This window comes from Diprion similis, chromosome 4 (assembly GCF_021155765.1).
Source record: "Diprion similis isolate iyDipSimi1 chromosome 4, iyDipSimi1.1, whole genome shotgun sequence".
NCBI classification, from domain to species: Eukaryota; Metazoa; Arthropoda; class Insecta; order Hymenoptera; family Diprionidae; genus Diprion; species Diprion similis.
The window spans coordinates 25,017,681-25,044,697 of NC_060108.1; the positions used below are offsets into that span (position 1 = coordinate 25,017,681).

The following is a 27,017-nucleotide window of genomic DNA, read 5'->3' on the forward strand; positions in this document are numbered from 1 at the left end:
TCCTGGTCGCGGACGTCGGTGTGACGGCGCACAGGGTCCGCAGTAGGTACCTACACTCGGGTCTCGACGCGGAGACTACGACGTCCGGAATAACTCGGAAAGTGTCAGAACGATAATCTGACGGCGGCAATGTGACGGACGGGACAGACAGACAGTCCACTTTCCTTCCCTCCTGGTCCTGCGCAGCCTCCCCCATCCTCCGACTCTCACCCTACGGCGAATCCACGTCGAGAGCGCTTCACTGTCCCGTTGCAATCAAGAACCGCGCGCGGACGGCAAGAGTTGTACTTACGGGCTGAGAGCTGGCTCGAGCATCGAGTGAGAGAAATCGTTGTTTTCATTATTTTTTTGTTTTTTGTTTCGACATTTTATTCATTTTTACCTCGGTCCGTCATCGCGACGAAGACTTGGTCTTGATATTTCGCGGCGCGAGATTCATCCGTAACTTCGTTTGCCGAGCCCCGCGGAATGGTCCAGGCGAATTTTTGGCGTCTGGTGAAAAAAAAGTAGATAAAACGAAACACTCTCGTTGTCTCAGGGGGTATGGACGATCTTAATAAAGGCTCATTTATTCGGCATAAAAACCTTTTAAAACGTCAATCGGTCGGGGATGCGGACCCTCGCGAGCTTTCGCGAAGCGAGACAGGTTGAGTGAAGGAAACCGTCGCAAAGCTATTAATGCAACGCGTGGCGCGCGCGCGGCGACGTCCGTCTACCGGTTCTGCCGCTGCTCTGCACCACCAACGAATTGCGAATCCATTAGCGAACGGTTCGATCAGCCTTCTAACGTGCTTAGCCGTTAGCTCTGTCGGGCTAATCAAATTCTCTCTCGCAGCCCCAGCAGCTCTCTTCGCCTCCCGCGGCGCCCTGACAGCCCCGCGGATCTCCCTCGTAGGCGACAAATAACCCTCTCTGTTATTTATTCAAAATAAAACCCCGGGCCGAGTATCTTCGCGAAAGAAAGGACGGGAGAAAGATAGGGGCGGCGGTGAACGGACGGGGTAAGTTCGGTCGTAAGGTAGAGACCGAGCCGATCTTATCTAATCGAATTAGTTGCTCCGACGGGAATTAAAAATGAGTATCCCGCCTCACTGACCATCCACGAGGAGGACAAAAACTAGAAGGATACCCCGCTGGGCCGGCGGAGGGGCTGCATTATATTCGGTGTGTCCTTATCACCCGGGCGGGTATAAATCTTCCGCGACACGCAAGCCGCCGTAGCCACGTGATCAAGCGGTCACTGTTCGACCTGCATCCCCCGCCCCTCAACCCTTCCCGGATCCTTTTGTACATCGGTATAAATACCCTGCAGGTGTATGCACATATATACACACAACAGTCCGGTTAGACAAGAGGAATGACGGATACTTCTTTTGGCTCGTTACTCAAGAGGGTGTCTCCAAGAATGGACCAGCATCACTCATCGGCCGGCAACATCGCTCCCGTGAGAGAGCGAGAAGACCGGTAGAAAAGAGGATGAAAAAATATTGGAGGGGGAAAGAGAAACGGAGAATCTGCTGCCGCCTTCTCTTCGACAACGATCATCCCCAGAGCCATGACACTTGGAGCTTGTCGATGGTGCACTTGCCGCAGAGTCTTTTCTGAATTAACTTCAACCCCTTGGTTCGAATTTCACTTCCCTTTTTTCCTTCGTTTTTCACCTACTTCGAGGGGTCTCGCTTCCGATACTGTAAGAAAGGAAAGGAAACGCGGGGGCTTCACCGCGCAGTTTAAACTCTTTAACTTCCAGTCCCTGCTCGCCGCTGGAGGCGTCGGTCAATCGGCGAGGACTGACAGCTCAGCCTCGCCTTGGGAGCCGGCGGAATCCGCGCTGGCGGGCTGGACCCATACGTCTGGGTTAGCCTTGCGGTGCGAGAGACTTAAAAGGTGGACAGGGAGACGGACGGACGAGAGAGGACCAGTCGTCCATCTGACAGGAGACACGTCGCAAAACGAGCTGTGCAGACAGCGCGCCAAGCGCCCGTCGCTAATTCCTACTCCGTATATACACGCATACGTACATACGTACATACGTAGATACATACACGAGTTTCTCCTGGTTGTTATTTCCTCTTCTTTTTCATCACGTATAAAATCAGCCCGTGTATGCATCTCGAGGTACAAGCGGTAGTTTGATTTTATTTCATCTTAAATTATATATGTATACCCAACCTCGTAATATTATCTTACACAGTGATTTTATTAATGCGATACAAAATTATTACTTTGTATGATACGATAATTACCCACGTGACACGTGCATAGTTCGTATAATGAGGTGCGATTTCACTGTACAAATGAATTTTCCTTGAACGTACGTTATACGCGAGTTTTCATCCCTCCCTCTAAAACAAGGACTACGAAACGAGGGAGAAGACGGGCGCGCTTGTTCGTCGGTACATGACGTGAGTAATTAATTTCACCCAAGGCCGTGTCACGCGATGCAATGCGATGCGATTAAGCCGTTTAGAAATTGTCACGTTAGGGTATACGTATGATCCAAAAACTCACCGACGAATTATCGAATCAGATGTTTTTGTAGAAACGGAGTGAAAACGTAAAAAGAAACGGCGAATATCGCGGCTCACTTGCCGCGCTGCGAGCTGATGCGTTTCGGTCTTTTCACGCACTCGGGTAATTCGCGGTGTATGAGAAATATCACGTGCATTCGAGAGCGAATACCACGAGAACCACGGAGAGCAAAGTGTGCTGCTGATGCTCTTGCCCCGGGGCGGCGGCCCCTCCCACCCCCAACCCCCGTTTCTATTCCGATTCACCCACCGCAGGGTGCTCGGCTCCAGCTCTCAACTCTTCGCAGCAGAATTTTAATCCACCCGACGACGTCACTTCGCCGCCGCCCCGAATAATCAGCCCCCGAAATTTGTTGCGAGTCGAGGCTGCAAATTGCCGCGAAACACAACAAAAGAAGGAAATATTAGTTGGTCCGGGTCGGGACTCGGGACTCGGGACCCGGGACTCAGAGAGGATCAGGGGAGGGGAGGGTGACATCATCAACGCCGCTTCCGTCTTCCGCCTCCGCGACGCAGCAATTTCACCACGGTATCCCAAACTTCCTCGACCCCGCAATGCGGGGTGATTACGCGTTGAAGGGTGCAGAGATCTCCCGGTGTCCGGTAAAATTTTGACAAGGAAACTTCGCAACTTTTTGTTATCCTGTTTTTAATACCGAAGCTCAGTTTTTTGTGCCAACAATTTAAGCTGCACGCGATTCATTTACGTCTCTTTTTTACAGCTGGCAGAAAAGAAAACCGTATATCACGATCAACGGGAATTTATTGTGAGTTTGGATTTTATAGCGTTAATGTGTAACGATGGATTTTTCGGACAAAAATTGGTATTATGCAACTTTGGGTTTTCTCAAATTCGGCAAACCGTAATAAAACGAAAGATACTCGTATTTTGAAGACATGATAATTACAGACATCCCAAATTTGGAACACAGTGATATTCTCCGAATATTCGGCTAAGTTAAAATTAAATTTGAGAATCACATTAGCCAACCAAATAGCTGAGATGCTGGAAATTTTCCGAAAAAAGTTACTAAGTTACCCACGTATCTCTTGGGGAAGGTTTCCTCTACATGATGGATGAGTTTTTATCAGATATGTTGATAAATGACCCATAACGAATGCAAAAACCAAAACGAGACAAATTGTCAATCGCAATTAACTGCTTAACTAACAATGTTAGGTCATTTTTGCATAGAACCTATCTTATAGAAGTTATTATAACACGCAATTTTTGTCCGAAACATTTTTCGATAAAACGCATTTCAAAAACGATAACTAAAAAAAAATCGAATTTTTACTTCTCAATGATTTTTCATTGCTAAAATGCAACTATCACGTGGTCTTGAAACTTAAGGGAATGCTCCTGTAGATCCAAAAAACCTATTAAAAAATTGGTGCTGTCGTGGTATCTTTGAATAGGTCTCGTATCTATTCCGACTGGACTATAAGCCAACTTTCGATTCTCCTGCGAAATAGTTTCGTTTAAGGTGCAACCCCCCCGCGCAGATCGGATTCTGGACCGGTGGTAAGATCTTAATAGCAAATTTGGCCACCCCAATAAACTGTGAGGCATCGGCGTCGAATATCGAGAGGAAGAGACGCAGACCTGGAGAGGATACCTTTTCGGAGGGGTCAAAAAGGATCAGATTTTGCATCGTGAATTGATCCGTAACCACGAAGTTCCGTGTGAGGCGCGTGAGTTATCATCACGTTCGATCTTCGAATCGTGTTCTTTGTGGGTTTCGAACGGCCCGAAGATAGCAGAGGAGAGGAAGAGAGTGTCGAGATGAAAGATGCTTGGCTGATTGCGTCTCTACGATACTAAGCGTCGATTAGACACTTACGAGCGTGTAAGAAGAAACAAGGAAAATATGTGTCGAGAGAAAAAGCGAAGAGCGTGCAGTGCCACTTTTGTAGAGTTCGAAGGTACCTGGTCGAAAAGAAAGAGCTGGAATCCCCAACTGGGGCTTAAGGTCTTCAAGGAGTTCCTGCCCGTCAAACTCCTCGCGAAAGAGGCTGAAGCAAAGAAGTTTGTCCTCGAGGAGAGACAGATGATGGGAAGCGATAGGAGAGCGTCGGTAAGCCTGCGAGTCGGATGGATCTTACAAACAGCCCCGTGTCGCGACGCTACGCGTCGTCTTGCAGGGCTCGGGGTCAACGAGGGGGGAGTATCGGGGGGGGGGGGGGGGGGGGGGGTTGATCTCGTCTCCCGCGGAGGAAAAAACACATAAAAACCAATGGAACCGGAAGCGTGCCGTCTTATGGGGCGCGTTAAGCGAACACCATTCCACAGACGAAAACTAAACGGTGAAACATGGCTGAGGAGGACTGCAGAGAGCAGCAAGCTGACCGCCATGACGTTAGCTGCTCTCTGAAACGGAGTGGTTCTCTTTGATCGAGCAACGCGAGCCGGCTGGTCCAAGTCCGCGAGCAAGTCCATTATGGATGGTATCCATTACCTACCATCCGGGCTGTAGCGGTGCTGCCTGCACTCGTGACCGTCGTTCAAGATTCTGCTTTATCTGAATTTCAATTTGCCACGTGGAAGGATCTGTGGTATCTCACCGAGTTCAAGTGCGTTTACTTGCTCCTTCGCTGCAGAGAGTGAGAGAGAGAGAGAGAGAGAGAAAGAGTGACTTGACTGACAGCTGGACGCAACGAAGACAGAGAGAAAGTGGTAAAGTGAGAGAACAGGGTAGTAGAAAAGAGAAGGATATATGAGGAAGGTGGAGTCCAGCTGAAATATGTCGCCTGTTCGCCAAGCCTCAGGCACTCCTTGTCGATCATTTGTCCGCCAAGTTTGCCAAGCAGTTGTGTAACGAGACGAAATGGATTTTGCCAATTTTCGGTTGATTATCAGTGGCGCCAAAAAGTTACCGCAGTATCAAAACCTGTTTGCCTACTGTGATATAGAAAATCATATTTGGCGGGTGATTAAGCTGCGTGTGCAATGTCGTACAGAAATACCTGCAATAGGATACTTAGAAGTTGATTTGCTCTAGTCTGAATCATCATTTCGGTTATTTCTCTATTTGTAGATATTAGACGCAACGAGTTACTTTCACTCATCGTACAAACTTACTTATGATCGGATCCTTACCACCAAGAAATTACGACTTATCACTAATTGGTGTGAAATAATATGAGATAAATAACCGTAAAACCCATATTCAATTCACCCCGGAAAGAGAAGTGAAAAAAATAGTGATCACAGATTGGCTGCAGGGAATTATTTTTTGATATAGAGAAAAATTGACGAAGATGAAGCTGCAGTGCAGCCGCAGACGAAGTTGCTTGAGGCAGGGGCGTCGGTATTAAAGCCTCTCACCGTACTTCGCGATTCGCATATCGACAGGCATTTAAATGAATATACCTCGGTTGTTATAAAGCTTCCTTTGAAGTCAAAGGTAAATGTACGCAAGACATTGTGGCAAGGAAGGTATCGAGCGTTTATACGAGAATTAATGTCTTCCATGCTAAATCAGCGTGAGATCAGAGGATTTCTCTCTGATCTCACAACGAGCAAGGACACGGCAACATCTGATCCAGCCGTTATTCGGGATCATCATCAAAGAGTGGTACGTCCGAGTAAATTTCCATATTTTTTCAATCCCGCATTCGATTTGAACTGAATAAATAATCCATAAAACTTCACAAGATATGCATATTGCTGCTGACATATAACGCTGCAGATTAATATATAGAATTAAATGATCAGAAAACGATAAAAAAAATTGAAATTTCACATCAAACCCGCTCCTACGTCGTTCGGCGACAATTAGAAGAGGCATAAGACTGCGAGCGCACGAAGCGGTCAACGACTGGTCAACTCGATACTGCTTGCATCGGGTTCCTTTTTTATTAGCACACGTAACGCTCGTTACATGTACAGAATTAGTTTCTTATATGCAAGGATACGGAGAGGCTAGATTCTAAGCCGCAGAGGACCTTCATTGTAATCGTGTCACCCTTGCGAGGATGAGCGGATGAAAAGCAGCCAGGATAAGGCAGCCTTTGTCCATCGCTCCGTCATCCGAACAATTGCGCTAGAATTTAAACCAGGACAAATCTTACCCTAACTTACTCCAACGAATGAAAATATGTGGCAAAATTAAATCGTGCCATGTAGAATGTTCCTAGAATTTGGCAATAATTTGATAAATCTATGAAATATCTTTTCCAACGCAAAAGTGGCAAAAGTATCTAATTTTCGCCTGACTACTAAGGGATTAATCGTGTCAAACAAGCCTTTGTCCCACTCTATTAACAGGATTGAAAATTGCTTTGGAAAATTATTAACAAGTATGAAAAAAAATTTCGCGGAGATTACGGTTGGCAGCCAAAGAATAAACTAACGTACGTGGTATTCAAGCTCGCGGCGTGTCAGGTAAGTAGGGGGATGAAAAAGACCGCGTGCGAATCTCGTTTCGCGGCGCGTTACGACGTTGGGCTCTTTGTCTCACACCTACAGCACTGCTCACCGTAGGAACGTATAACAACACGCAAGTGCAGGTAAGCACGCGGAGGTGCAGGGCACTCGGTACTGATTAGGCGATTCTTGCGCCAGCTGGAACGGGGAGTGACGGTAAATCACTTTGAGGGAACGCGGCTCACAATTAGGGTGTAAGAGAGCCGGAGGCACGGGGGACGAGGATCAGGGTCCAGGACGTCGCGACCGCTGCTTGGCGGAGTTCTGAAAGCTGTGACCGGCTCTCTGTCTCTTTCTCTCTCTCTCTCTTTCTTTCTCTCTCTTTCTCGCTTTCTCTCTGTACGCTCAATAAATAACCGATTAGCTTAAGAGAAGCCACAACGTGCAGGCTGATAATTATCGTATACTTATATAGTAGAAGCTGGGTAGAATAGTCGAATTAGGGATAATCGCGAAGCGCCGCGGTCCGCGCACAACGATTTTAACGCAGCGTTTCAACCACCGCAGGTTTTTTCATAAAAATTGTGTTTGCAAAGTAGTTTTCTTGGTCGGTAGTGTGTTCGTGTGACACGTTTATGTTGTTTCTGTGTGAATGTGTGAGTGTATTTACCGGTGAGGTTATCGCCACCGCGTTGCTGGGGCCACCGGAAGGAGGGCCTCGGCTGTTGTTTGCTTCGCATGTTTCCGGTCTGTAGGGCCCGGGGACTCGACGTCTCGAGGACTCGACACTTCGCTTTTCAAACGATCGGAGAGACCACTACTTACCTGCAACATATAGAAAAGAAAAACAACATTGTAGAAGTCATGTTAATTATTAAAACCCCCCCTAGAGTAAATCCCCTCAACCTCGCATCTCATTCTATTATACACCTACGACACCTTCCTGTAAGAGTAGGTATCATAATAATAACAATAATAATAACCGGCGACAACGGGTACATGAGATAAAAATGCGTCAGGCTCAAGAGAAAGGTGAAAAAGTAAGTTGAAGACAATCGGTAACTGCACGAGCTCCTCTCTCTTCTTTTATCTTTTCACCAACGGGGGTGAAGTTCTCAGGGTGAAAAAAATCCTGGTCGCAGGAGAAACCTGCAGTAGCACAGTCGAGGAAGGGTGGAGGGCGCGGGCGAGGGGGGGGGGAGGACAATTTACTGGATTTTTGGCGAAGGCGAGGCAGCGGTTCAACCCTCGGTCTTCCCTCATCGGGTGGATTTCACCTTCTCCTTCTCCTTCTCCCCCTCCCCCCTACCCCCTCCCTCCTCCGGCATTGCGTCGGTATATACAGCGAGGCAGTTGTAACAGTCGTATATCTCTCAAGCCGCGTACGCCCTCGAAAGCGGCTGCCTTTGTTTCAGATATTTATGAGCCGTTTTAATTCGCGTGGTGCGTCACCCGTTGCAGGGGTGCTGCCGACGAAGAGGCGCGGGACGAAGGGGCGGCGGGGGAATAATGGGGATAAGGGTGCCCCGATAACCCCCGCCGTCCCCAGACGTGGGCCATAAGCGCAAACAAACTCGCGCTCGTATATCTCTTCTCAATGGTCGCGCGGCTCTACTACTATATATACATATAACGTCGTTCGCCGTCAGGGGTTCGCGACTCGCCGCTCTACCTGCTCTCCACCCCCTCCCCCTTAGAGGGATACGGTAAAACCCGCACTCCGCAATGAGACGCGGACCTCTCGTTACCACCGTGTCCGTAATATGTGCACCCGCACCACCCCCTCTCGCTCTCTCTCCCTTTCTCTATCTCTCTCTCTCTCTCTCTCTTCGCTGAAAGTTACGACACAGCATTGCTGCCTGCACGGCTCGATCCTTGTCCAACTCAGGCGCGATAATCGGGTGGAAAGAGGGAGTCGCCGCGGCTCCTGAGCGACGGGAACGGTAACAGTACGTCATCGGTCCGTCTCCCTCTAGCCGCCACGTACTCCCGATCCCCGGTTCCGGCGAGGGCATTTCGCCCCCCGAACCCTGGCGTCGCCTGGCTCGGCTCGGCTCGGCTCGGCTCTCCTTAACAGCCTTCAGTCGCCTTCGCTCTCTAAAAGCTCTGGGTGTGATCTATGGCGGGCCGTTGCGTCATTCGGGGAACAGATGCAAGGCTCGTATATTATCCAGGCATATCTACGGTGCACGTTACCACCCCCACCGTTTCCTCGCCGCCCCCCTCAACCCCCGTCTGATCCCACGTCCCTGCCATGCCGTCGTACGGCAGTGCTGCAGCCTACGATCATTCTATCATTCTCTCTCTCTTCTTCTCTCTCTATGCGGACTGCCGGGATTCTCCGTCGCACGGTCAAAAGAATGACACACGTCACAAATCACCCAGGGAGGCGCTTAGCTTTTTTTCTTTATCTCTCTCTCTCTCTTTCTCTCTCTCTCTCTCTTCGTCTGCTGCCGTCCCTTCGTCTCTTGATTTCTCACCAAAGTGATGGGTGGTAGATTTTTTTCCTTTCTGTCCTGCACTTTCTACTTTTTTTTTTCTTCTCCCCACGCTTCGTCGACAAGCTTGTAATAGCCGTCAATCCACACGCTTCCAGCAGCAGGTATAACCCGTGACCCCATGAAAATTGTACAACACCTTTGATGCGTACTTGACTTCGACCGTACGACAATACTGTCAAGAGTTATTTCGAAAGTTGAAAAATTCCATGGAAAATAAAAGACGCGTGCATTCTTCCGGGGTTTCCTGTGTAGGTACCATATAACACAACAGTTGACGAAGAGTGCATCGTGGCCATAAAATGCGGGGTGTGTGCGCGTGATGCGCTCTCGGAGTCGACGCGCAGCCAGCTGTCTGCCACTGCATGCGCCGCTACACCGGGAGCGACGATTCTAGAGTCCCATAAATCAGGTCAGGGTTGACGGTGGGCAGGGAGGGTCGGTGGCGGTGGGTAAAGGTCGGCGGGCGAAGAGCTGGGCGTCCGACCCCAGACCCTCTGCACCACGAAAGCGTATTTTCGTGGCCTCAGCCGCTGAGCCTGCGGCAACGCAGCGCAGGGCGCAAGGCGCAAGGAACACTGGCTTTCCGGCGCGCCACGCGCTGCGCAAGCGCAGAAGATGCAACGGCGTCGAGAGAGAGAGAGAGAGAGAAAGAGAGAGAGAGGAGATCGTGTGTTTGGCGCCAACTAGTTTCAGCCAAGTTTTCAGCCTCGCGGGATATCCAACGACCCGACCACCCTCTCCAACCCCCAACCCCCCACACCCCTTTCTCGTGCGAAACTGAAACTCGCAGCTTTTCGCGAGGCGCAAGCTGGGTGACGAGACGCGGGAGAGAATCCAGTGTATAATTAAAATTACAACCAACCTCCTACAACCCCTGCTCGTGCCGTTTCTACACCGGCGTTGTTATTTATTGGCGACAATTTATACTCTCCTGCAGCGTTATACACTGCGGCATAAAATTTCTACACCGCGAGACTGAGAATGCGGATGACGATTTATACACGAGCCGAAATTCTGCAGTTGTCTGTTATCTGCGATTCACTGCTCAAAACACACTCCGTAATGAGACAAGTTGAGAAAATTCTTTTTCACCCTTCAATAATTGCATTGTATGGGATCAAGAAATGGAGAGTTATTAGTTGTATAGTCTCAAGATAAAAATATCGTAGAGGTGGAGATCTTCGATTCATCGTTTATGTAATAACGTAAGAATGTCAATGGAAACACACCCCCAGCTTAAAAGAGTAAAGTATACCCCTGAGGAATGACGTAATGATAACACTGTTACAAAAAGAATTTACCCTGTATACATAAATCCGAGTGTCACCATTTAGTCCAGATCATTCAGGTATACATATATGAGGAAAGTTAGAGAAGAAGCTGGGTATACTAACTGATAAAACAATCAGTAGGGTAGGACCCGTGAGATGAGAGGCGTCTCGCAGGCGATGGGAGGAGTGCGACGGGGGACGCAGATGGAATCAGTGCAGTTCGGAATATTGGAAAATGTCAGTGGCAGGGGTAGAGGCGAGTATTTATGAGTCGTACGTGAATCGGTGGGAGCAGAAGACGCCGAGATATCCAGGAACGCGAGGCGACGCACGCGTCTGTCACTCGGCATTTAGAGGTACCGCGGGGAAACTGAGACGGCAGCGAAGACTTCGGTCTGTGAATTACGAGCACCAAGCAGTTCGTTTCCCTCCCTCAGGAACGTCATTCGGAACATTCGCATGTGGCGTATTAGCCGCGCTCCGAGTATACGGCGCTAAATTCGATCCTCCGTTTCGATTGGGTACCAAATCCACGATCACACGTGCTGCGTAGACACTAGGAGAACGGTTCACGGTTCATCATGGTGATGATCGCTGACAATTTGGCAGTCATTCCCGAAGAAATTAGCCAACTGGTGACACGCGCGCGCTTTTTCGTTAACGCTCTATTTTTCAACAATATTAATAGCTCCACGTGATCTTTCGACGCGAATGCCAATCCGTTCGCCCGAAGAAAATGAATGAAAATCTGAATAAATTACTGGTACCGTAAGTTTTTCAGAATACCAACCGAATGAATAATTACATAATTTAATACTTACTTTTACCCCCAAAGTTGAAACAATCTAAAGTTTGTAGATATAGTGAAGAGTAATAAAGGACTGACAAAATAATATAACTGGGGTGGATTTGGTGTTAAAGAAAATCGAAATACAGCGGTTTTATTCCATTCTAAATCCCTGAGAAACCAGAACTTAAAAATTACGAAGAAAGAATCACGGTGCTCGATTTATAGAACGGAGAAGTCCTTCGTTACAAGTTGTGATCCCGCCGAGGACATCCCGTAAAAAGGGGTAAGCAAAAAGGAGAATCGCGGAGTAAAAATGAAGAGCTGACGATGAGATAGAGAGAAAAAGGACACGGGGGAGTGGGGAGAAAAAAGGGTCGTTACAAGGTCTGAAAAGGTTGAGCGAAGGAGAGTCGAGCGTCGTAAAAGACAAAACCCGAGATCCTCGAAGAACAATACTCGCAGAATTGATACCCTCAGGTGAATCGTCGCTCACCCGACCGGAAACAACGCGGAAATGTAACCTAATTAAACATCGCAGAATTCGATCGAGTATCCTTAGACTAAAGGGGTGCAGTCGATGGATATCGCAAAACGGAGTCTACAACTGAGTCTAGTAAAAATTTATTTTCCACTCGCGTTGCTGTTCTTCCCCAGCTCCTCGATCCGGCTGAAGAGCGTAGAAAAACCCGAGCGCGGATTAGGGAGGTCCAAATAGAGGATGGGGAAAGTGGGAGTGAGAGGGAGAGAAAGAGGAGGCCGAGGAGAAGGAGAAGGAGGAGAGAAGGAAAAGGACAGACGGCCGGATGGCACGTGATTGATTCATAGGACGCGCGTGTCTCGCTTCAAATCACCAGAATAGATTCGGCGCCGAGGAATGCAGAGCCACCGGCTAATCCATCCTTCGTCTTTATTGCCCCAAGACATTTATAAAGGTGGTGGTATAGCGTAGCAGCAGCAGCAGCAAAAGCAGCAGCAGTAGAACCAGTGCGGGAGGGATTAGTTACGCACCTATAAGAATCCGCAGCGGTGTTGCGTGCCGCGTTCCATCCGCGGCATTATCATCCGCCTCACAAAGAGAGAATCGTACTCTGGTGCTAACGACGGCGAAATAGGCGAAACAAACGGCCGAAGGGCGCGGTCGGAATATTTTGCCGCAGAGATTTTCACCCCCGCCCCCGTTGCTGCTGGAATTGAGCGGGGAAATAATTACGATACAGTATACGTCTGCTGGGCGGTTAGTGGGGGTGGGGGTGGGGGTGGGGATCCTCCACACGTGGTTTATGCGACTGCGGGGGAATCGCGCGCCCCTTAGGAGCGGCGGAGAAACGCCAGATAGGCAGTGACTACGACGGCGGCGAAGGCGGAGGCGGAGATAAGACGGTCGTTGCGTTGAAGCGTCCCTCGACGATCGTCTCGGAGCGGAGCATCTAGCCTCCCCTTCCCACCCCGGCGGTACCATCGGCCTCGCCATGCCGCACTCAACCCTCTCAAACCTCCTTCAAACCGTTAGACCACCCCGCCCGGGTGCCCGGCTACACTCGGGGTGCGAGTCGCGATACTCCGAACCTCGCATCCCAAGTAATTGGGAGGTAAAACTGGCTGTTCCCTGAGCACACTTACACACCGTCATTCTCCGCATCCACGTATTTCTCATACCACTCACGTTCGATAAAGCGGAGCGCGTGCGGAAGAGCAGAACGAACGAACAAGTAAGAAGAAAAAGAGAGAACAAAAGTATCCTCTCCGGATCTGAATCCGAGCGAGTTATTTTACTCCGTCAAGGGGTTGTCAGGATAACACTGGACAACGTTTACTTGTAACGTTGCTGGTCGACGCAAATGCGATCGAAGAGATCAAGGCAAGATATCGAGAGATGGTCTGAAATATATGAGTTCAGTTCGTACAGAAGTAATAAAAATGTTTCTCCACTATCAGCGATCAAACTATATGTTTGTTCATCTTGTAAAGTACTTTTGCGAAACAAGTATTGTACAGAGAAGAACCGAATTATGCTAAAAAATACCTGACCATTTCTTGAAAACTGACGATGAGATAGAGAAAGAGAGAGAGAAATAGAAAAGAAAAGAAAAACCACGAAGAGAATCACAATGAAAATCAAACTCACAGAAAAGATAAAAAGTATTTCCGTCTACATAATATACGATACGTATCGACAAATTTGTGAGGGGAGAGCCGAGCCTTGGTATTGGCAAAGATCCAAATCGAAATGACCCGCAAGGTAGGCAGGTTAGGGTAGAGGAAGAAGAGGCGACGCGGATGTGGAGAGTGTAGAAGCAGGAATCGTCGCGACGTCGGGCGTCGTTCTCCTATCCCTCCGACGCAGCACGAACGTCAAGCAGCGGGACGACACCCACGTCATCGGTTCACCTTTGTTTGGGTTTAGTATTAGAATCAGCGGACTGCACAAAGGACCATCGCCCGTCCCCTTCGTTCCCGTCCGCTCCGGGCTCGTCGGTTTAACGTCGTTATTTGACCGGTCCGCTGATCACGAGACGGGAACCAATCAGAGAGGGAGGAAGAGGGGGGTTCAGGGGGGACGAGGTGAGTGAGCGAGTATAAAGGAGAACGGCTCGGTGCAAGTTCAATACGCGAGAGCTTACCAGCTCAGCTCCGTCTCACTTCTCCCGCGTCCCTGATCATCCAGGATCCAGTATCCCTCTCCTCTTCCTGCACGCCCGCTTCTCTCCGCGGGCACACAGCTGTCACTGACATCGTCGCAATCCGAAACTGACCACGACAGCCGACCTCGACTAAACCACATCGGGGAAACTTATATCCTATCCTCGATCCACGGACTGATTGATCCGTCCGTTCGTCTGCAGTTGCCTTCGATCCTTTCACCTCGACTCCTCGATTCCTCGTGTATGCATAAGTTCTAACAGTTTTCGTTTCGTTCATCCGATATACCGTCAGTCAGGAGATATGCATGCATGCCGAGACCTTTTTCGACTTCGTCGAATCCTCCGAGTCCTAAAAATGCACGGCGATGGAGTGTTGACTCTGTAAACGACTGCAGGTGTGCGTCTTCGGTGTATGTGCTTAGGACATTCCGCGGTCCGTCTTAACCGTAGAAGCGTTTTCCGGCTCTCGGGACACGCGACCGAGACTCGATGTGCAGGTTCGTTGGTAGCAGAAACCCTTGGCCGTTGGTTGATACCGCGGCACTCGGGGAGGGTGCAGCAGCGGGCGGCTGCTTCCCTTACACTTTCCGGCACGGTTTTGTGCTTTTGTAAGAGAGGGCTAATAGAGCGAGTAGCGTTGGTCGGCGAAGAAAACTGGTACGGAGTGAAAGGGCCTGGAATGACTGCGAGTGAAATGCGCGATGTCATCGGGACCCGGGCGAGAGGTAACGCAGAAAAAGGCTGCCGCACTCTTAACACAAGCTACGAGTAGTAGACGATCATGGTTACGGTGTCGGAGCCGAAGGCTGTTCCCTGGTTCCCGGTGTGTACGCCGCAGGTAATAATAACCGAGCTGGATACAATAATGGTGGTGATAATAACAACAACGACAAACGAATAATAAGGATGGTAACAATACGGAGGAGTCACGATGCGCGCCGAGGCGAGCCTCTCTGGTGGTGCAGAGTTTCCGTTCGGCGAGCACAGGTATGCTACCAATACTCGCTCATTTTGGAGAAGAGAGCGTACGCAGGTGATTGATGGACCGTCAGTCAAGCGGAGCTATCCATCTCCCGTCTCTCGTCTCTCCGCCGTCGCCGTCCCCCGTTCCTTTATTATTTATTATTCTTCCCGTGGATGTGTTATACGGGGCCCCGTTGTTGTGGGTACACCGGCAGTGACGCAGCAACACCCCAGGTAGGCGACTTGGATATTGGCCCCGCGTCCTGCGCCGCCTTGCTGCGTCATGAAACAAATGCACGCCGGCCAATCATTCTACCAATGATGATAATGATGATGATCGTGACGACGAACCGCCTGATGATCGTCACGATGACTATGACCGTCTGTCAATCCACCGGACGTGCCGCAGGATGCCTCGATCCTCGTCCTCTACGAACCACTCATCGTCAGCCATGCTTGTCGCAGGCGTTTCAGACAGCTTCGAATGTCGGTTTAAGCTTTTGTTAGATGGACAAAATTTGCCCTTCGAAATCGTAGCGTTAAATGAACTTTCTCTGGATACTTGAAGAGGTTTTCATCATCCGGTAAACATCGACCAATCGCAAAAGCTTATATACACCATAGGAGACTCGGGATGATCGGTCAATTGCATTAATTGAAGATAACCATTCTTGGCGGAATGAATTCGTGAATTGAGCGTGGGGGATACAGTCAATTAAACCTGCGTTCAACGGCATGATTTCATCCGTAAGAGTCTATATTAACAATCGATCGCTCGGCGCTACATGTGGCTGGGTTTGTGCGCGTGGAGCACAATGGTTCAGGGTGGGTGCCGTTCCTGGAACGAGAGTGTACGATAGGAATGATGATACAGGATTCGTGAGAGATGAAGAAGAAGAATAAGAAAGGCGGGGGTTTTTAGTCATTAAAAGGATCACCCGCGGGTCAGCTTCAATTAACGAGAGGATAACCTCGTCAAACTCTTGTCTTCGAGAGGCAGGCCGGATTTCGAGGTGAGCAGCCCGGAAGATAAGAATCTCCGAAAACAACGAAGACACTTTCGGTCCTCGTTTGGCACGCACTCCATCTCGATGATCCCATTAGAAACCGATTGATTAACGACCCGAATCTTCGGAGCGCTCGCCGCGCTGCTTCTCTGCATCATGCGGCAACAAAGGCTACGCGACTTTTGCATCTTCTTCTGTAAAATTCTCATTTAGACGTATACGTAGCATACAAACAGCAAGATCGTTAATTAATGAGATTTAGAAGGTATGAGCAGCCGATTTGGATTACTTGACACACTCAACTAACTCAGCCTCCAGCCTGCACCGTTCAATTCAATCTTCTCTGCGTGCGGTTGCATCTTGCTTTCAAGAATTTCAAAGTCCTGATGTCAAGTTTTGGCTAATGATCTGAAAACGAGCGAGCTTTTAAGCTTCGATAAGCGTTATTTTTTCGAGCAACAACCCCGTTTATTGAAAAAAAATCGGTTTGATATTCGTGGGACTTTTTCTCCTGGCGAAAGAATTCTCTTCTTCCGCAAATGACGCGTCAAGTTATTCAAGGGATGTGTGACTGTAACATAAGTAAAATTTTTCGCGCGGAACAACTCCGGCCACCAAGTATGAGTGGTCTGTCGAGTAGCGAAACTGCATCGCAGTCGTGGCAGCACGAAGGTGAAATGAATCCAGATACGATTTCGTCGATACGTCGTCGCCGGTCGTGGGCGACGCGTCCGAGTCGTCGGATTCCTGGTCGTGACGCTGAACCGGATTTCATTTCGTGCCCAGCAGCAAGAGGAGCAGTAGAAGCAGCACCGAGACGAACGGGGCCGACGAAGAGACAGGCGGCCTGGACGGCGGCGTCGGGGGCGCGCGAATGACTCCGGTCATAAATCTGCTAGTAATTATATCTCCGAGCGGACACCCGGTGATTAGGCGAATACTCGCGGCTCGGTTGCTCGCAAATGAACCGGCCCTCGGAGACCAAGAACCTCTCTTTCTCTCTCTCACTCTCTCCCTGTCTCCCTTTCTTTCACGGAGCAAAAAGAACCCTCTGACGGCCAAGCCGACGACCGCGTCTCTCCGTAGGCATATACCGTATCAATCACCTGTTATCGCTCAGCGATCCGTCGCGGAGGCATCGGCGTTCCGTTTCCCTTCGATGGTTCGCCGCACAACCCGCAGGAGCAGCGGCAGCAGCTCCTCCGTTCCTGTGGAAGACCGGCTAATCCCGAATCAGAAGAGCTAGCGAAGAAGGGCTAACAACGCTGTGCGGTTGCCACCGATTTTGCTACTCTCGATAGGTAATCGAAAACACGTTGATGAATAAAAGAGGAAAAGATTAAAGCTCGATCGAACCTTTTTTTTTTTTTTTTTACAACGTGGCGATTTTTTATTTCGTCGTTGTCGTCGCAGCAACGCACCGGACTTGGGGAACCGTGCGTGCATGATGAAACGAAACGCGGCGCGAGGTCTACAGAAAAGTCGAAAAATCATCGGCTTAAGCGTTTAATGTTTCTCGGGTATTCGAGAAGCTCACAGGCTTTCCGCACAGGACGGTCTCACTCTGGGCCCCCCGAAGATCAGACGAACCGGAGCAACTTGATCCTTGAGCCGGACGCGGACAGCCTCACCCGAGCCGATTAGACATTTTTTGGAAAGCTGAACAGGTTCGAATCGAGTGGCTCGATAAACCGTCGCGCAAAAACTTATCTAGGCGTGTAGGCTGCGTACGAGCAGTGCGTAATTCTTCGAAATATTCAGCCCGATCGATCTGCGACCAAATCGCAAAGAACCTCGCTCAACCCTCCTCTTCGATCTATAAGATGAATCGCTGCATGATTTTCACTACGATTACGTATCGATGAATTTAGCGAAAAATATTGCTAAATAAATCGTATATTAAAAATAAAATTCATTATATTACTCTTGTGATTATCGTTGTAAAATTCATAAAACAACACAATTACGGGAAAAAACTGTAACGTAAAGTGGGAATTCTGAAATAAAATTGTACAACCAGTCGCTTCTACTGATCCGGTAGTTCTAGTGTTAAAAAAGCCGCGCTTCTGGTTCGGTAACGGCGAGTCGTAAAAAATCCAAAGACGGAGAAGGCTTCCTGGAAAAGAAATGAAAAGGAACGAGCAGAATTGGAAGAAAATAAAGTGAGAAAATTGGGCTTCGGTTATTTGGTGTGAACTCGAGAGAGCGGCCTGCACTGCACCTGCACGTCTTGTCGGCTGTGCGGAAGAGCGAGGTCGTCGTTATAATTCAAGATTCTCTCGAGGCACGGGTTGGAGAGGAAGTGCCGGCGCAGTCTACTAGGAGTGGGCTAGGATTCGAGTATTTGAGGTAGGTCGGGATGGACGGCGGCGGCGGCGGCGGCGGCGGCGAGCCCATCGAGCCATTCACGTGAACCAGCAACACCAGCTTACCTTTCTGGAGGCACGTACTCTAAATCCCGGTAGTTCTATACACGCCTAGACCTGAACCGTGTATTTTTCAGTTCACCATAAAACGCGGCACGCGTCTAAAATGCACGGGGACCGACGTTACACCATCTTGCTGAAGCATAAGCATCATCATCACTTGAAGCACAGGTGCAATGATAGAGAGAAATACTGAGTGCTGCATTTAATTTCTCATACATAGGTATATGCAATGCCCATGAAGCCAAATGTGTTAAATTCTCTGAAAATAGAAAAATGAAGTTCAATTTTACACTCATTATAATATATTTTATAAAACTATTTGGGATTCAAGGTATTTTACACAAAATTTAGGTTTACGGACTTCACTACCTTATTCAAACGAATGTTAGAACGGTTAACTGCTAATTCTGGCTGCGAGTTTCAGCCTCGTGGAATGCATTGCACAAGACGCAGAATCGTGTAAAAGAAGCTGCGGTCAAAGTGACGTCATTAATGCGGTTTGAGTGCTGAGAAAAATCCATATACCTTACAAAAATATGATAATGCGATAATATTGTGGTCTGTTTTAGTCCCCGCTGTTTCATTTGCACTCTACTGTAAGGTTTCGAGTTGACGATGCAAAGCCTCTCGGATACCTCGTAAACGAAGTTAACCTCGCGACTCCTTCCAATTACGGAACTTTTAACCAGCCGTTAACCGCCTTCTTTCACACCCTTATATATCCCAATCGATTATACGGATTATGCAGTAATTCTGAAGAGCAAGATCTTTTCACTCTTACTTTTCTTTTTTCATTCACACTTCTGCCGATGTAACGAGGGAAATAATTATAACAAGGAAATTAAAGCCACATAGATAACTGTGTTTATTTATACTGAGAAAGGCTGCATCTAATTGCAGTGTCAGCCTACATTGAATCGAGAAAATCCTGGACACGCCGTATCAGCCATTATAATCAGCATTTACTTGTACCTACTATGAAAGCTTGCAACATTCTGCTTCTTATAGACTTGTTGTTCGATTTGTACTGTATACAAATAAGCATAATGCTACGAGTATGCGTGTTTAACGCCGGTAAAAAGCAACGACTAATTGTTCAAGTTTACTTCGTCATACGTCGATGACGACTGTGCCAACGAGCGAATCGGGCGCATCGTCGGTTTACCGTTATCGCCGACAATTCTGGTTTGCACAACGCAAGGTGTAGCGCGTGCATCGCGAATAAACGAGAGAGACACGTTCTTAATGAATATCCTAGAGCGTGAATAATTGCCTTGAATCGATCAGGACACGGTCGACTGAAATCGGCGACTCGAATTGAAAGCAGAAGACTAAAAAATTAGCGTAGAATATGATATTCGATTAGAAACCTGCTCAGATACCGCAATTTCAATTTTCAACTCAGCTTTGTTATCAAACTCTAAGTAAATCTCATATAAAGCAGTTGGAATATAACGAGTTTGCTAATAAAATTTTCAAAAATCGTGGCATCAGTAGTCACTATATTGAAATGTCATCAATTCCTACATCCCTAGAATTTCTATAATACGAGCGAATCATTTTCCGACCATCTGCATTCACAACCATATTCAATGGCTAACCATATGGATTCTGTATCGATCGTAATCAATGCCGTCACCTGTCATCAATGTTCGTCACTCCGAACTTGGAGTAAAAATATGAGCCGTTATCATTTCGTAAACCGATTGGAAGCCCTGCAGAATGCAGGGATATCGGACTGCCTGAAATCAGACTAGACAAAAAGAAAGGAATTCACGAAGATAATCTTGTTGCAAACGACAGTCGGAGACGATACGCGTCTTCTTATATACTACTGGTCCGAGAACTTTGACCGTGTAAAGTGTCGCTGATAGGTGCTTAACGCGATGCGACGCGTTGTCTGTACCTTATATCGACGCAAGCCAGACTGGTGAGTCATGAACAAGTGAGAGAAAGAGAAAAAAAAAACGAAAAAAGAAAGAAAAAAAATAATGCGTTTCGCTACCTGCCCGACGTCGTCGGATACCGATACACCAGAAGATAGCAGCAGCAGCAGCAGCAGCAGCAGCAACAGCAAGTTATCTCCTGTTGGTGCGCACTTCGTATAACATATACAGTGAGCGAAAATATTCAGGTCTACACAATATAAGGTGTATACGAAAAATAGAAAGGATTCTGAGTCGTTCTTTGTACAGCTATTAAGTATGACTCGCGGTTGAACGCGATGCGGAGATTATAAATATGAAAAATAATCATAGAGATACGAAATTGACCGGCGTCGACGTCGGACTACAGTGCATGGATACGATATGTAACTTGAAACTGTGTCGCGGCACCTCCGGAGTCATCAATCGGTCGCTCATGCCGCCATCAATCAACAATGTCAGAAATAATCGATGGACGTGACAATTTCAGTTGAAGCGTTCGCGCTCGAATCCAGAGCAAACACTGAACCTACCAATCAATCAACTGGCCACTCGGTCACGTGTCTTCCGAGACACGTACCGCGTATGTCACACCGCCGACTACACTGTATTGCCGATAAAATGCGACGCAGTGCAGGTTTAAATTCGAACGATTATTCATGCGACTACCAGCTTCCGTGCCATCGTGTAGCCATAAGTCACGAATCCCGAACGCCACGCGGTGTGTAATTAAGAGGGTCACAATCGAATCGAGAAACGGTGAATTATTCAAAATTGAATTTGACAGGCTGGGCATGGGATGAATTTCTCAAGTGGAAATTATTTTTCAAACCACGATGTTTATCGTATGGTTAGAAAGTTCAGGAAGCGAGGCCTGAATTCGATTACAAGAATACGGATTCGTTCAACGATTCAAATGCAACTCCGATAATTTCATCACTATCCAAAGTTTCGCGGGAAAAGTACCTATAACCCACGGTGTGCAAGCAGATGCGTCTTCACCGACACCTACGCACACCTACGCACCGGCTTGTAAGTTTGCCGAGAACACGCCAAGCCAACGATGACGTAACGAGTGTAATTATTATTAGTTGGGCAACCTTATCACGTTTAGCATGTGTGTATGTGTGTATCACGCGAGCTTCGTTGCAGCGGGCTTTTTGCATACCGTAACGGTGCGATCAGTTCCCACAAAGTGAAGACCGGATGCGCGGATCATCGAGGCAAAATAATTCGCAAACTTGATCGCGAATGAAGATGATTTCGACCGAGGACAGCGGCCACGTCTTTCATACTGAAATCGAAGTGGAATGAAAGGTGTATACGAGGAGAAGATTTCGTCTCCGAAGTACCTCCGGGTTCGATATTTACGAGTTTCGGTATCGACGAAGCTGCCTCTGCCTGCCAGCCTGCCTGCGAGCTCAGCAATCACCTTGGAGGTGATTTAATGCCCCGGCAAATACCTGTTTACAAAGTTTCACGTCACGATCGGACCCGTCACGGTCTCAAAGAACCGGAATAATTCAAGCGAACGTGTATTTTCGGAAAACGAAGGATCGAATTGCAATTTTTGTGCATCTAAAGACGCGAACGCGATTCTTATTTTTTGCACACTTATTAATAAACCGCGTAACTTAGGTAGGTATGTATACGTTTCTTGACGAAGATGTCTGGAGGTTCTCATTTTATTCTGTCATCGCGCACATTATGCATATATAATTCTATAAGTATAAGTATAAGTGCGAACATCCAGTAAATTCAATATCGTCAACAAGAAGCGGGATCGACGAGTTTCGAAAGGTCATCGAGTGATTTAGACGCGGCCAATTATCCCAATTTAATGGTATTGTCGGTTTGTCCCGCGGTCCGGGCGGCCTGTAGACGACATAATAAACTTGTTGATATTTTGCTTTGTTTTTTCAAGATAAACGATCCGATGTATGGTTAAATATCGATTCATCGGCGTCATTGGTGGCTGAGACTTTTTTTATTGAAGACGTCTACGGAACCGTATTATACCGGTCAAATTTCATCGACGATCGAAGAAGTCGATTCGCACATCGCATATTGCACGTGGAACGAATAAACGAAGGATTACATACGTTGACACTTGGAAATGTGGACACGCTGTACGAGCCTGTTTTTTTTTTTTTTTTTTTTAATTTATTTATTTTTTTATAACCAGATACGTATACATCAGCATGAATTATGCATATCTTTCGTATGTGGATTAATGGGAAATATTTTGAAATAATGTTGTACCAGCCGAGATTCGTTTAACAGCCCTGTAAAATAATTAATCGCTTTTCGAACCATCAGACGGTCACCGACAACGTGTAACGTGTAAACCTGCGACATAAATTAAACATTCTTTTCACTCGTTTAGCGTACGAGAGAATTTCATCCAAGAAGTCCAAAAAAAAAAAACCATAAAATCAGTTCTATAAAACCGAAATCCTTATACTATCAGTACAACTTAATAACATAATAAATCGTCAAAAGAGTCGTAGAAAGAAACGTGACAAGTCTGTGATATCAATTAATGTATCTTACTTTTTTGATTCGTAATTTTTATAAGGTATGAAAAAAAAGTTCTAATATAATTTCTACCGCGATAATTAATTCTTAAAAATATAACGAAACACACTGCATGGCAATTGCAGCATATAATACCATTCAAGTACCTATATATCGGCAAGTGAATGCGGAATGAGCTTTCAAACAAAACCGTCGAGCGAGAAAATGTAACTAGCGTGAGTATGAAAAGTTGAGCTGCCGCGGCGAGTGTTTAACAGGTAGGTACATACGTATGGTATAGACACGTGTGCAGACGTGGAAGGCGATATATAACAAGCAAACGCAGTTAGATACGGATACCAATACAGCACAGATCGAGTGCTAACCCAAGCTCAATTAATTATCCAACTAATTAAAGTTAATTGATTGCCACAATTTATTCTGTTCAGTGAAGCCAGCTGTTCGTTACCCGTGTATAATAGCAACGCACGCATCCATAGACGACTGTGAAATACCTGCACACCACGCATAATCATTGCACAGATCTCGAGCTGCAAGGTTCGTACAAGGTGCAATCGCGGCTCGTTTCTGAAGACGTCTTTACACCCATAAGGTGCGACCAAGTCGCGTGTAAGCCTCATTCATAAATTTCGAAAAATTCGTCAAAGCCTGATCCGGCGTCAGTTATTCCGCAACAAGGGCGGATGAACGCAGGCGTGGAGCTAATTGCAAACGCCCTGGGCTAACCGTTGAGCTGGTGGTGGTGGTGATGATGGTGGTGGTGGTGGTGGTGGTGGATAGCTCGCGGTCATTATAACCAGTTTATTATTGCTCACCGGATATTAATTGATTTCGAAAATACAATTTTCTGTACGAGTGATCAAACCGCGTTCAACCCTCTGTGCGTGCCGATGGCGGTTGTTGTCGTTTCTCGATCCCCGCCGCCGCCGCCGCCGCAGCCCGGCCGATACGTGCACTCTTCCCCGCAGGATCACGATTCCACTCATCTCACATCGCTAGCTCCAATCCCCGTGTCCGGTGCACCGAACAAACCGATCCACTGACGCTATCCTCCGAAATCGCTCGCCCAGCCGTAATCATCCTGACGCAACGGTTCCCACTGCATTACATGCGAATCTAACTAATTTCATCGAGGTGAATAATTATAAGGTACACGATATTCCTGGGATTAATTTTCAACGATTATCCTTAAGTAATTACGTAAGCCTGACGTTGAAAGGTTATTATAGATGTTAGAAAAATATTAGAAAATAGGAGACACTATCCAGGCTTTTCGACACCAATGGCGAAAGCCTCGCAGGCATTTTATATTATACGAAATGGTTTGGGTTGGACGCGATCAGTGCCACCCTGCTGCCAGTTAACGTTTTAACGAACCCCCTTATCCACAGTGCGCGAGGTGGACTGTATTATAAAGTTATGTGTGTGTATTTGTGCTTGTACAGCAGCATTCGTGATACGCGTACTTCAAGTTTGATCACGTCACAAACCGCGGCGAGGTAATTTGCGTTTCACTTTTGTGTACGGCTGTCGAGTCGGGTTATCATAATACGTCTACAGGTAGACGTCACGTGTGTACCGTATGTATAACTGTTATATTATATATACTTGTATCTTGTGTACAACTCGAAGAATCAAGTGCGACGGATCGATCGGATAAATTTAATTAGTGATGCGGAATGACGAAAACGGTTTTCAAAAATTGTTTTCGAAGAAATAATTCGCAGGAAAAATGGTAAGAATTTACCAAGTTGTTGAAAAATATTTTAAATACGATGAATAATATTGAAAACGAAACAAACAAGTGTTCAAATTATACCTACACTCGCTGACAATTTTTCCTCAATCAGAGTAACAAGAAAGGATCGTGCAACTGTCTGAAAGAGAATGCACCGCCAAAAACGGTAGACATGAAAACCGTGGATTAAAACCATAGCCCAGCTTTCGCACCTAGATGATCAATGACTTGTCGCGTATGTACAGCTTGGAATAATAAAAGAAGGAAAAAAAGCGACAGTACACGGTTGTAAACACGTGTAGACGGCTTGGCGGATATTAGCAGTCGCGGCTCTTTTGCTTCTCGAGTGATTCCGGTTCGACGAAGGTGGGCGTGGGGTTTGTGGACGCCGGGAGCTTATATTTGCGATAGGAAACGCGAGCGGACCCCGAGGCCCCAATATCGATCTCATACATAATTAAATACCAGCCGAGCAGAGCAAGGCATTACAAAGAGAGCTTACTTCTGCTTTGATCTGCTGACAGACGGGCTCCGTCATCAGAGACTTCAATAGCCTCATATATGTGTTGCACGCACACCACTTTGACTCGAGATCACTGCGATGTTGGGGGATGGAACGGGGTGGAACAGGGTGGAATGGGAATGGGAATGCGCCTCGCCTCGCCCCGAATCCGCGAATCCTCTCCACACACCTGCGGCAGCCGCGAAAGCCACACGAGCTTTTCTGTTCCGCATTACCCGGCTGCAGGCAGGCATCGGGCACCCTGGGTGGCTGGCTAACGAACCCACTCGGCAGAACCTCGTTCGTTTCACCGGAGGCGTTATCGTATTTTCCAAAGTCGAATACGCGACGCGACAATAAAGCTCCGTTTAGACGTAGAAGATCTCTCGCCGGGTTTTCTAATCGAAACAAGTAGCCACCGTGTAAGTGGCGATTAATCGGATCGTTATTATTTTGTGTGAATAACTTGGTTTTTTCTTTTTTAAAATTTTTTTTTTGTAGAACACGTTTATCTCCACGGTAGTCAAATTCGACTTTCTTACTGGTCAGACACGAGTAACGACCTCGTAAACACAGTTTCGCCAATTAGCTTACAACCATTTCTGATAGTTAGATGGCATTAATACTACAATCACGGCATCATTTCGATATTTAGTATTTACTAACTAACGGCAAATGTCTACCGAGAAATTTAGCTAATTTAATGTATCATGACGACTCCTGTCAAGACGGACATCTTATCTCGGTTCCTACGGTAATAACGATAATTTCGATTAGGGACAGAAAGAGCTTCAGTTCTCGGAGCGTAATGTTGCGACTACATTAACGAAGAGATTTATCGGGAGATAACGTATTGAGAATATCTATGACTGTGATTGAATATAGTCAAATCTCGTTTTAAAGGCTCTCCATCCTCTTCAGACTCACATTGATGCTAAACTGACACCCATTACAGACATTGGATTTTGAAAACTCTCGAATCCAGTATTTTTTTTCGAATTCTTAATTCAGGCATACGTAACTCCTATGATGAATCCTCGGAAAAAATTAGATAAAACATAGTTACCCCTTGAACCCTTTAGTTACCAAGCCTAGAATCCGTTGAGGTCATATTCTGTAAGTGATCCTGATTACGCTAAATGCTTTTCTGATAATAATGATACCGCAAAAAATATATTTCAATAAAAAATCGAAAAAAAAAATTTCTATATAGCTGCCATTACTTCGAATGTTTTAGCACAAGTACGATCGTATAAATAAAAATTGAAACTATAATAGTATTTACAGAATTTTTATACCGTAAAAAAATTCCAAGCACCTAGTGATAGGACAAGAAACGAACTCGGCTAACTCACGGCACCGATAATTGACGAATCAGAGTCTTTTTTCTCGGTCCAAACTACACGCGTTGATGATAACGAGAGCAGAAGGGGCGAGCTGATCGATTTCCAAATTTCGCACGTGGGATTATGACGCGAATATAGTGTGTATAAGGGCGCGGCGTTGACAGGCGGTGGGCAAGAGCGTATCGAGCACGTCAGTGGGCACAAGTAACGTGTTCCACTGGCCTGATTCTCTCCCAGGAGATGAGATTCCAGCGAGAGGAGATCGTCATCGTCTTGGTCTCGGGCAGGAACGCAGTCTCTCGATACACAGATAGCGGGCTCTTAATTCAACCTTGACAGCCCGTTCCAAATACATGCGACGACGACTGTCGCATTAATTTCGTACAATTAACACCGGCATAAATAGACCGACTGACCGGACTACGACTCGGACTGAGGATTCATTGGCCTCGCTCCTCTCCTCTC

At 47.1% G+C, this 27,017-nt stretch overlaps 1 protein-coding gene across 5 annotated transcripts in view; it reads right to left on the bottom strand.

The window, feature by feature from the left end:
- Window positions 1–27,017, bottom strand: part of LOC124405298 (protein tiptop) — a 113,414-nt gene that overhangs the window by 25,421 nt on the left and 60,976 nt on the right. For 4 of the 5 annotated variants that reach the window (XM_046880095.1, XM_046880094.1, XM_046880096.1 and 1 more), the window contains exon 2: window positions 7,571–7,725. In XM_046880095.1, coding sequence (XP_046736051.1) covers window positions 7,571–7,640 — 70 coding nt within the window. In that variant the 5' untranslated portion in view covers window positions 7,641–7,725. Of the gene's footprint in view, window positions 1–7,570; window positions 7,726–23,819; window positions 23,836–27,017 lie in introns of those variants that run through there. The other variant, XM_046880098.1, reaches the window with a different exon arrangement.